The 11,412-nt window shown below is 38.6% G+C and overlaps 1 protein-coding gene across 1 annotated transcript in view; it reads right to left on the bottom strand.

The window, feature by feature from the left end:
- CCDC191 (coiled-coil domain containing 191) overlaps positions 1-11,412 on the bottom strand; it is a 77,362-nt gene that overhangs the window by 1,663 nt on the left and 64,287 nt on the right. Inside the window, exons 14-16 of the mRNA XM_016150655.2 lie at positions 7,322-7,465; positions 1,615-1,767; positions 989-1,134 (exon numbers count right to left, since the gene is read on the bottom strand). Coding sequence (XP_016006141.2) covers positions 989-1,134; positions 1,615-1,767; positions 7,322-7,465 — 443 coding nt within the window. The remainder of the gene's footprint in view (positions 1-988; positions 1,135-1,614; positions 1,768-7,321; positions 7,466-11,412) is intronic.

Below are 11,412 nucleotides of genomic sequence, written 5' to 3'. Positions count from 1 at the left end.
CTTTCCATCTGAAGGACATTAAAATTATAAATAAGAATCATCCTTATGTGCATAAAACATTATATAAAAGGTATGGAAATCACAATTGGAATTCAGACCAATAAATGCAGGAAAGAAAATAAAGCAACAAAGTGGATAGGAGTGACTGATAGGTTTTTATTTTTCCATTAGTTAAGGAAACTGTCAGAAGGTGATACTTCTATACCTATATAACAATCTTCACACTGGAATGTGGAGACATCTGTTCATAACATTATGCTCATAAGGAATGACAGACACCCAGGCACCAAAAAGGACAGTTCATTTGTTTACTGTCAGAAGCACATAATGAAATTTAGAGCATTTCTATCCGAAACGCTTAAGATTACACAACAAAGGAAAACTTACTTATATGGAATAGTTTATTCCCCAAGGAGACTAGATTAAATAAGATGACTGTATCATAAATATTAATATGACATACAGTGTTATGATTCTACTTATATAAAGTTCCAAACTAGGCAAAACTAAACTATTGCCTTGAAAGCTGTATACTTAGAAGGTAAAAGTTAAAAAAGCGGGGAACAAGGAAATGTTCACTATAAAAATCAGGAGGAGGAGAGTAGTTTATTTTTAGGAAAGAAGGGCCAGGCTTGTGATTGGGAAAAAGCCAGTAGAGACTTCTGGGGGCCTACTTCTGGACCTCAGTGGTGGGGACATGGGTGTCCAATTTATAGTAATTCATTAAGCTGAATTTGATTGATTTAAGCACTTTGCTATATTTGTGTTATATTTTACAATTATGCTAAAAAAGTTGAACTTAACACAAACCTATGTGACTAACAAAGAATATATACCTTCTGGGATTCCCACCCCTGCCTGGTATCTCTCCATGTGCCCGGCTCTCCTAGCTTCCACTTCATCTTTTCAGATGTATTCAAGGCGCAGAACATATTGCAGAGCAATTGTGAAGTCAGTGAGTGAATTTCCTTGGAGAGCAAAACCTCACCTGTCGTTATGCTCTACCGCAACCTTCTGCTTGCTCTGGAAATCGATCTTGGCCTCCCTGACCATGTTAAACCAGGCCCTGAAAATCTTTTTCTGAAGAAAATGTACACACAGTTTTCGTACTTCTTCCTCTAGATCAGTCAGATACTGGGGATGAAGAAAAGAACACAAGTGAGACAAATTATGTCCCAAAGAATAAGAACAAATAAACAGTACAAAAGAGAGAATCAAAAACACAAAGGAACAAAGGACACTGGAGGGATAAGGAGAAATAGATAACACTGTGGACAATATCCTTTGTAATGTATTAAAAAATAATAATAATGGAACCAGAGTGGTAAAAACAGTTGTAAGACTGAGGGGATAGGTTTCTAGCAAAATCACTTGAGCAAAAGATGATATGATATAGTACAGTTTATAAAGATGAACACTGTGTGAAAAGAAACATGATTAAGATTTTTTACTAACAAAAAATTTATCTGACACTTTGTTTCAGAGCAATGAATTAGATGGACTATTTTATATTCTTGAAAAAACAATGACTATGGATATTTTGCGTTGCATCTATTTTCTTACACAGGATTGAGCTGAGACATGTATTAAAAGCTCCCTTCCCTGTGGCCTTACCTGTAGCCAGTTCTGAATGACTCTCCTAAGCAATGTTTGGGAATAAAACTGATCAGCCTGAGCCGTCTTCCTAACCAGGCTTTCCTGACTCCACTGGAACCAGGTTAGCAGGCATTTCCTCTGTAGGGCCAAAGAGTGATGTTCTTCGGCCACCTGGACAATTTTTTAAATAAGAAAAAGGAAATTATCTCTTATATCTTAAATCATTTAAGGAAACACACATTACCTTGGCAAAAAATGCTACAAACCCCATGTAGGCAGTTACTAGAGAGAATAATCTTAAAGACACACAACCTATATTCCAAAAGCTTTGACTACTGGCCCTATTTTAGATTTCTATCATGCCTAGCCTTTCAATGCTGACTCCATGAAGCCTACAGTAACTGGCTGGTTATCAGGGAAGTGGAATAAACAACCTCCAGAGCCATTATTTCACTTGCACCGAGTTTTGAAGTGGGAGGCTGATAAATTTCTCAGTTTGTTCTCCTGGAGCTTGGACTGCAACTCTATAACAGACCTTTCTTTTTTATGGACTTAACCACAGTCTAATTGAGGGATGCCAATACTTTCAATTAGTTTTGTAGAATGAGCTGTCACCAGCACTGAAATTTAGACATCAATAAACCTCAAAAGCATTTGATAGAAAAATAACGTGATGAATAATTCAATGTCTTACCAACTTAAAAGGCTCAGAGCATCGTTCTTTCAAAATAAACATATAACTCAAGAGTTTATAGATTTAAAAAAGTAACTGTTACAGTCTTTCAAGAAATAGGAGGGAAAAATCCTTCCCTCTTAGTCTCTCTAGACAATTATACATTCTTCTAAGCTTTGTCTAGCTACCCAGCACTGTAAATGTTATTGATCCAAGTGAGTCTTTCGGCAGTCATACTCCTTGGCCAAAACGATCATCACAGGAGGTCTCTGTGGCACCTGAGACAGTTGCCTGTCCTGACTCCTTCCTCCCAGTCTGGAAGCCAAAAGGCAAGGGAAAACAAAAAGACACAGCCTCTACCCCTCCCTTTTCTTCATCCTCTGAGGAAACAGAACCAGGAAGAAAAAGATTCTCAGAAGATTCTTTAGAAGTTCGGAAAATGGTTGTTGGAATAAATGGAATACAGCATGATAAGAAAATCCTGAGATGTTCTAAATTAAATTACAGCAGACAGAAAGTGAGAGAAAGAGACAGAACTGTTGGTCTGTTAATGGCTGCTGGCCAGCTAACAAAAAATTGCTCACAATTCCTTCTACTGCCTGTTGGAACTTTGGATTCATTTCCGGGTGGCTATTTAGGTAATTTCAGCTAGGCACTGTCTAACTCCAGGAGCCTCAGCTTGTTTTCATGTGGGGTTTCTGGACTGCTCCCCACAGCCAATTTAATTCGGACCCTGTCCCTATCCCAGAGCTGGCCACACTTCACTTCCCACTCCTTTGCCTATATAGCTAATGAACAGTCTCTTTCAGACTGTCTCATTCTTCCTCTTTCCCCGTACTTGATGTATATAAATGCCTGCAAATCTCTGGGACGATGGACATGTTGTCTTTTCTACCTAATCATACTGCTGGTTGTTTAGACACCAAGCTCCAAGACAGGTCTTCTTTTGGCTAGCATTTTGGTTCAATAAAGCTTTACTTAAAAAAGTAAAGTCATGGAAGTTATTTTTTGTTGTTGCTTGGTTGACAAGCACATTTGAGTTTAAGGGAAAATGCTAACTAACCCTTCTAAAAAAAGTATAATAAGCCAGGATTGTTTAATGGGACCCTTCTTCTTTCTTAATTTTTTCTATCCCTTCCTGGAAGCCAGCTCTGGACAAAGCTATCCCTTTCTCTTAGTGTCCTCCAAAGCTTTTCTTTTTTTATATTTTTTTACTTCCAACTGGTGGTTGACACCTACATACGCCTGATTCCTACACAGCACAAAGGCATGCCAGAACTGGGCAGGATTCTTGGAGGAAGATGGTACTGAGCTCCACTGCAGCTTTGTAACCAATGCGTTGTGTAACTTAAAGCAAGTAGTTTCTCCAGGGCTCAGTTCCCTCAGCCACAAATTGAAAGAGATGAAGAGGACTGTTAATGTTCTAAAATTCTATTATCTTGTGGTGATAGGCTGAATAAGTGGCCCTTTGGAATGGCCTGGTCCTGATCCCTGGAACCTATAAATATGTGACCTTTCAGGATAACTGAGATTTTGCAGATGTGATTAAGTGAAGGACCTCAAAATGAGATTATCCTGGATTATATGAGAGAGCCCTAAATGTAATTACAAAGGTCCTTATAAGAGGGACGTGGAAAGATCAGAAAGAGATTAGAGTGAATTGAGGAGGAGGTTATGAGCAATGGAATGTAGGTGACTGATGGTAGCTAAAAAGGCAGGAAACAGCTTCTGCCCTTGGAACCTCCAGAAGGAACTTGCCCTGCTCAAAGTTTTGAAGAAAGGCCCAGTTGGGACCCCCATAGTAGAAGCCTCACAGCTGCCCTGGTCTCACTTTTCCTTACCCTGTAGGATAACAATAGATTGTCCCCTGCGGCTTGACCCAGAGCTTGGAATGTTCCCTGCCATAGAAAGTTGCCCTGAAACATAACTAACGCTCTTATGCTTACTGATCACAATCTTTATGGTCTAGTATTCTTTCCAGAGACTCCCATCTTTGTTCTTGGGTGCTAACGCTGCTGGAGCATGTTGCCAGAGGGAAGGTGCTGTGAAGCACAGCAGACTCCCCCAAACCACCACGCAGCCCCAGAATAATGCCCAGATTTTCCCTTCAATACCCCAAGCTGCGCTGAGAAAGGAAGGCAGTTTTTGAAGGTGTTAACCTGCTGCCTTCTCTGATCACTGATGCTCTGATTATAAACTACTGAAAATATTTGGAGGTGGGACCTTGGCTGAACAGCTCAGACAGCACAAAGTCCGGACTTGGTTGCCCTCTGGTTTCATTTTGACCTTAGTAAGTCTGATTTTGGACTTCTGACCTCCAGAATTTTAAGATAATAAATCTTCATTGCTTTAAACCACTAAGGTTTGTTGTAATTTGTTACAAAAGCAATATGAAACAAATACACTGATGAATTAGGGAGGTGATTCTCAAAATACCATGCTTAGACCATTTGTATCTGAATTCCTTAGGATACTGTTAAGGGTGGAAAATTTTAAAATGGCCAACTTTTGCTTCCATTGTTTAATGTTAAACAGGGTGTAGTTCTAGGAGATATTCTGTGCTGTGCAAAGATATGCTAATGTTAAGGGTGTAGTTATCCTGTGTAAAGATGTGTTAATCGCCAGCCTCTGCTTCTGTAAACCTGCTTGCTTGCTTGCTAGGTGGACGGGGGGGGGGGGGGGGGGGGGGGGGGGGGGGGGGGGGGGGGGGGGGGGGGGCTTTTTAAGCTATTCCTTCTAGAGGCTCGGGGCTGATTATCTTGTGGGGAGAGTCAGTCGCCTGCTGGCTAGTAAAGGCTCATAATTAATCTAATTGGCTCCGTGGGTCTTAAATATGATCACGGCACAACTATACTTTTTAAAAATACAGATTCTCTGACACCCTCATCCCCCCTGGCAAACAATCCGGAGCTACTGAAAATACTTGGAGGTGGGACCAGGAAAATGCATTTCTATAAGTTCTCCGGGTGGTTTTATGAACAAGAAATTTTGGATTTTTTTTTTGGATCACAGTTTCAGATTTGTGATTTCTGTTTTTATTTTAATTTGGTTTTGCTATATTTAAAGCCTATAACTTATTTTGAGCTCAAACTTTGTTCCTATTTTTACATCCTTATGATTAAATTTCTAAAAATTGGATTTGGTTATTCACTCGTAGATTTAATTTTGCTTCTAAATGTCATACCTTTCTTGATTTTACTCAATCAAAAACAAGGACCAAAAAAAGAAGAGCTAATAAGAATTCAAGAGCCTTTCTACTCCCTGTCTGCCTTTCCTTTCTTTGTATATTAATAATTAACAATAAAGAAATTGATAGGGGTGGCTCCATAGTGTAGTGGTTAGCACGTCTGCTTTATATGCAGACGGTCCTGAGTTCATGCCCCAGGCAGAGCCACTAGGCCAGGCCCCAGGTGTGCCATGCCCTGGGTGCTAACTGAGTTCGTGGGAGGAGACTCCCCCGGCCTTCAGAGATCTAGTTCGTAAGTGGAGATGGCAATATCCCTATGGCGGGTGGAAGTGGCGGGGGAGGGGGGAGAAGGAAAGAGGGAAAAAAGGAAATTGATAAAAGCCAGATAAAACTAGGAGTACTCAACTGGAGAACAAACTATCTGATAAGACCAATCTTTGTGGTAGTATATAAGAAGCAAATTTCAATTCAAACTTCATATTTAATTTCCAGATTAATTCACACAGAAGACTGAGAAGTCAGCCCTCCCCATCTCATTACTAGGGAAAAACCAAAGCAAAGCAGCAATGGCTTGGGGAATGGATGGGTCCAGGCTTCCAAACAGGATGATTCTCTTGCCCTTAGACCCAACCATTACAAATTGGCCCCCTCAGCTGATTTGGAATAATTAATAGTGCCAGAACCACTGGTAAGGAAGCTGAGGACAAAAAAAATCAGGGACAGAGGAAAAATAGTGCGAAGGGCATTTAGGGAGATGAAAAGAAGGTATGAAAATAGAAGAAAACAAAGAGTGAAGGGTGAATAGGTTAGCTAGGGAGGAAAAAAAGCAGCTTAAATCACATTCGCAGAGGTAAAACTTGCAGCATTACTTGATTTAGTGGGATTCTTATGATATGAAGCATCGTTGTTCATTTTTAAACCTGGTTTTCACAACCAAAGATACTAGTCTTACACTTCAGTATTATTAACCTGGTGAAATAGGTAAATAAGAGTGGTCATAACTGGTACACATTACTGAGCTTATTAACTAGAATTCAAATGATAACACTTTATGTATTTTGAGCTTCATGATCATTTATTTGAATGCCCTGTTCTACGCACTGGATGAATCTGAGTTTCAATGGTATCTGATTTCATATGTCTTTGTGTGGCAGAGTGGATTACTGTTCCCTATAACAGATTATATACTCATATGCTTTGTGTGTAATTTCATAGTGCCTCCCAATAGAGGAGATGAGCCTCTTTAACCCCTCAATGACCTTCAGTTTGGCCTTATGATTTGCTTTAGCCAACAGAATGTTAGTAAACATGATACAAGTAGAGGTTTCATATAGGTTTATATAACAAGGTTGGACCTTTGTACCTCAGACATTTGCCAAGTGAAGAGCATGCCCTGAATAACTGCTGGAGTCAAAAAGAAAGCCTGTAGGGAGACCTGAACCCAATCCACAACTGGTCTAGACATGTGAGTGAGAAATAAATGCTTGAGTTATATGCCACTGATATTTAGGGGCTGTTTGCTATATAGCTTTATGGCAGCAGAAACCTGACTAACAGATCTTATGGTAATTATTCTTCTTTTTATGAAACCCTGCTAACAGTGAGAGAGCCCTCTCTTGTCTTACTTTGGAGGTCTCTAATCAAAAATTTACTCTAGCTTTTCCAACCTATTCAATTACAGGAGTCTTTTCCCACCTTGGAAGACCAAATATAAACTCTTATCTAACACAAATCAATACAAACTCTCAATTCATTTCTCTTTTTGGCTTTTAAATCACCAAACACCACCCAAAGTCTAACAGGGTGTTAATCCTAATTGAAAAGTCCATTTTCTAATTTTGGAGAGTAAGAGTGTGACACTATACCTGGCCATTTTGCTTGCTTTGCATTCTCAATCTCTTCCAAGGCTCCAGACCTTTTTTTCTTAGTAACACCCTTTCATAATGGTCTTTGGCTATTGCTTCCAGATGCTGGTTCCTCTTAATTCTCTTCTGTTTCTCTAGTTCTTTCTGGAAAAAAAAAAAAAAAGAAAGAAATAAAAATGCTGAGGAGGGACCAAAATGGCCAAATAGGAGGCTCCTCAATTTTTTTCCTCTTTCAGATGCACTGAATGTACAGCTGTACAAAAAGCAATTTCCTCTGAAAGAAATCCGGAAACTAGCTTAGTGACTCTTCCATATTGGGCGAATGAGAAAATACTCACATTGCAATAGGTAGAAAAGGTTGAGACCTACTTTTACGATAAACTCATCCCTGGCACAACACCATAATATAGGAGGGAACTCCCAACTCCCAGCTTCCACCTAAAGACAAAGGGTTTGAACTGCACATCTAGAACCCCAGCTTTTAAGAGAAACACCTCTGAGAGCCAATGGGGCTTGTGTCCATGAGACCCACAAAACTATAGCAAACAAAGAAACAGTTGTTAATGGATGTGTGAAATCTGCTGTGGCTATCCCACTGAGGCTCAGCCCTGAGTGAGCAGGCAAAAAACACTCATTCCCTAGTCTTTCCCTGAAAGGGGGTTGATTGCATGCTTTATAAGCTGCTTTCTGAGGTTCTGGCTTCTAATTTAGCATGCATCTGGGGGCTGGCTGTGATCCTCCCCAGAGCCTGGGGTAGCTGGTGGGCAATTACCCCACCTTCTTCCTCCTATGAGCTCCAACAATGAAACCAAATTGCCAGCATCTCTAGAAGGAGCTTGTATACACATCTGGCAGCCCAGTTTTTTTCACTGCCATGTGAGGGAAGGGCCCCTGGATCACCCGGCTGGGATAGCCAATAGAACTTACATTCACACTCCCACAGTACTATAGCAAACAAAGAGGGAGTTTTAAATGGGTACAGGAACATCTCTTCCCCATTCTGTTCCCCCCACCTCACCCCCAGTGGCTAACCACCTGGGCTCAGTGCAGAGGGAGCAGGCAAAATGCATCTCCTAATTTCTTCCCAGAGGGGCTTAACTACAAACATTCCTAGCTGTTGCCTGAGGGTACAGCTTCAAATCAGCTTGCATACAGGTGCTGACTGAGATCCTCCCCTCTGGGACACTGACAGGTCTTGGTACATGTTCAGCTACTGTGAGCAACTAAGAACAAAGACAGCAGCTTGGATGTTTACAAAGGTTTGAGACAACCAGGAGCCTGGGCCAAGCTGACTGATCTACACAAGACAAATCTGTCAAGACTAGGAGAAGTGCAGGTTTTAGTTAATGCACAGAAACTGACACAAAGAGTTAAGAAAAACATAAACAAATGAGGAATATGTTCCAAACAAAAGCACAAGATAAATCTCTAGAAAACAATCTTAATGGAATAGAGATAAGATATTTACCCAATAAAGAGCTCAAAATAATAGCTATAAAAATGCTCGTTGAGGTCAGGAGAGCAAAGCATGAACAGAAAGAGAATTTCAACGAAGTATAGAAAATATTTAAAAATTACTAAACATAAATTATTCAACTGAAGAATACAATAACTGAACCAAAGAATTCAACAGAGTGGTTCAATAGCAGTTTAGATAGAGAAGAAGAAAGGATCAGCTAACTTTTAACAGAACAGTAAAATTTACCCAATCAGAATGCAAAAGAGTGAATAAAAGCTTAAGGGTCTTTTGGAATATCATCAAGGGGACAAATATATTCATTATAGGGGTCCTAGACAGATAAGAGAGAAAGGCGCTGAAAGCTTATTCAAATAAATACTAGCTGAAAGCTTCCCTAACCTGGGGAAAGAAACATATTCATATCCAGGAAGCCCAAAGAAAACCAAATAGATGAATCTAAAGAGACATACACCAAAACACATTATAATTGAATTGTCAAAAGTTAAATAGAAGGAGAGAATCTTAAAAGCAGCAAGAAAAAAGCAATTTGTTACATATAAGGATACTCCTATGCCACTAAAAGCAGATTTTTCAGCAGAAAGCTTATAGGCCAGAGGGAGTAGAATGATATTCCAAGTGCTAGAAAAAAAAAACAAAAACTGCCAAACAGGAATGCACCACCAAGTAAAGGTGTCCTTCAGAATTGAAGGATAGGTAGTTCCCCAGACAAACAAAAGCTGAAAGAGTTCATCACCATAAGAACAGCCTTATAAGAAAGGTTAAAGGGAATTCTTCAAGTTGAAACCAAAGGATACTAATTAGTAAGTAACATGAAAACATATGAAAGTATAAAACTCACTGGTAACGGCAAATATATAGTTAAATTCAAAACACTAATATTATAATAGTGGTGGGTAAATCACTTATAACTCCAGATAAAAGTTAAAAGACAAAAAAAAGTATTAAAAATAACTATAATTGTAATAATGATAATCAATATAAAATGATGTAAATTATGACACAAACACATAAGTGGGGGAGCGGGAGTGTCAAAATTGAATGTATGCATTTGAAATTATCATCTTAAAATACTGTTAGAGCTACAAGGTATTTATGTAAGCCTCATGGTAACCACAAAATATAAACCTATAGTAGATGTACAAAAGCTAAAGAGAAAAGAATTAAAGCATACCACTACAAAGAATCATTAAATTAAAGGAAAAAAGAGAGAAAGAGAAGAACTACAAAACAGCCAGAAAGAAGTTAACAAAATGGCAAAGGTAAATCCACACCTATCAATAATTGCTTTAAATGTACAGACTAAATTCACCAATCAAAAAACATGGAGTGTGGCTGAATGGATATAAAAACAAGACCCAACTACATGCTGCCTATGAGAGGCTCATTCCAGCTTTAAAGACAACATAGACTAAAAGGGATAGAAAAAGACTAAAAGGGATGGAAACCAAAAAAGAGTGCAGTAACTATACCTCTATCAGACAAAATAGACATAGACTATAACAAGAGACAAAGGTCATTATATCATGATAAAGGGGATAACTCATTAAGAGGATATAACAATTATAAATATGTACCCAAAACTGGAATAGCTATCTATAAAAAGCAAATATTAACATTCTGAAAAGAGAAATAGTAGTACAATAATAGTAGGGGACTGCAATAACACACTTTAAAAAATGGATAGACCATCCAGACAGAAAACCGATAAGGAAACATTGGACTTAAACTACATGTTAAACCAGATGAACCTAACAAACATATACAGCAGGGGGTCCACGGCATGTTAGAAACCAGACCGCACAATAAGAGGTAAGTGGCAGATGAATGAGTGAAGCTTCACCTGTATTTGAAGACCATTCCAGGTGCTAGCATCACCGCCTCAGTTCCACCTCAGATCGTCAGGCATTAGATTCCTATAGGAGCACTGGTCCCTGGTGCCAAAAAGGTTAGGGACTGCTGATGTAATACATTGCATCTAACTCTGCAGAATACACATTTTCTTAAGTGCATATGGCACATTCTCCAGGATAAACCATATGTTAGGCCACAAAATAAGTCTTAAAAAATTTAAAAAGACTGAAATCATATCAAGCACCTTTTCTAACCACAATGTTATGAAATTAGAAATCAACCACAAGATAAAAACTGGAAAATTCACAAATAGTGGAGATTAAACAACATGCTTCTAAACAACCAATGGGTCAAAGAAGAAATCAAAAGGGAAATAAAAAAATATCTCAAGACAAATGAAAATGTAAACACACGTACCAAAACTTACAGGATGCAGCAAAAGCAGTTTTTTAAGAGAGAAGTTTACTGAGATAAACACTTACTTACATTAAGAAAAAAGAGAGATATCAAATAAACAACCTCACTATAAACCTCAAGGAACTAGAAGAACAAAAACATAAGCCCAATGTTGGTAAAAGGAAGGAAATAAATATCACAGAAAAAAATAAATGAAATAGAGACTGGAAAGACAATAGAAGAAGATTAAAGAAACTAGGAGCTGGTTTTTTGAAAAGATATCAAAGGGAGACAAACCTTTAACTGGACTGAAAAAAAAAAAAGACAAAATCATTAATGAAAGAGGAGACATTATAATAAATAA

The sequence above is a fragment of the Rousettus aegyptiacus genome, unplaced genomic scaffold (assembly GCF_014176215.1).
Source record: "Rousettus aegyptiacus isolate mRouAeg1 unplaced genomic scaffold, mRouAeg1.p scaffold_m13_p_4, whole genome shotgun sequence".
NCBI lineage: Eukaryota > Metazoa > Chordata > Mammalia > Chiroptera > Pteropodidae > Rousettus > Rousettus aegyptiacus.
Note: the sequence above shows the minus strand (reverse complement) of the source record. Positions and strands in the feature narration are given on the sequence as shown.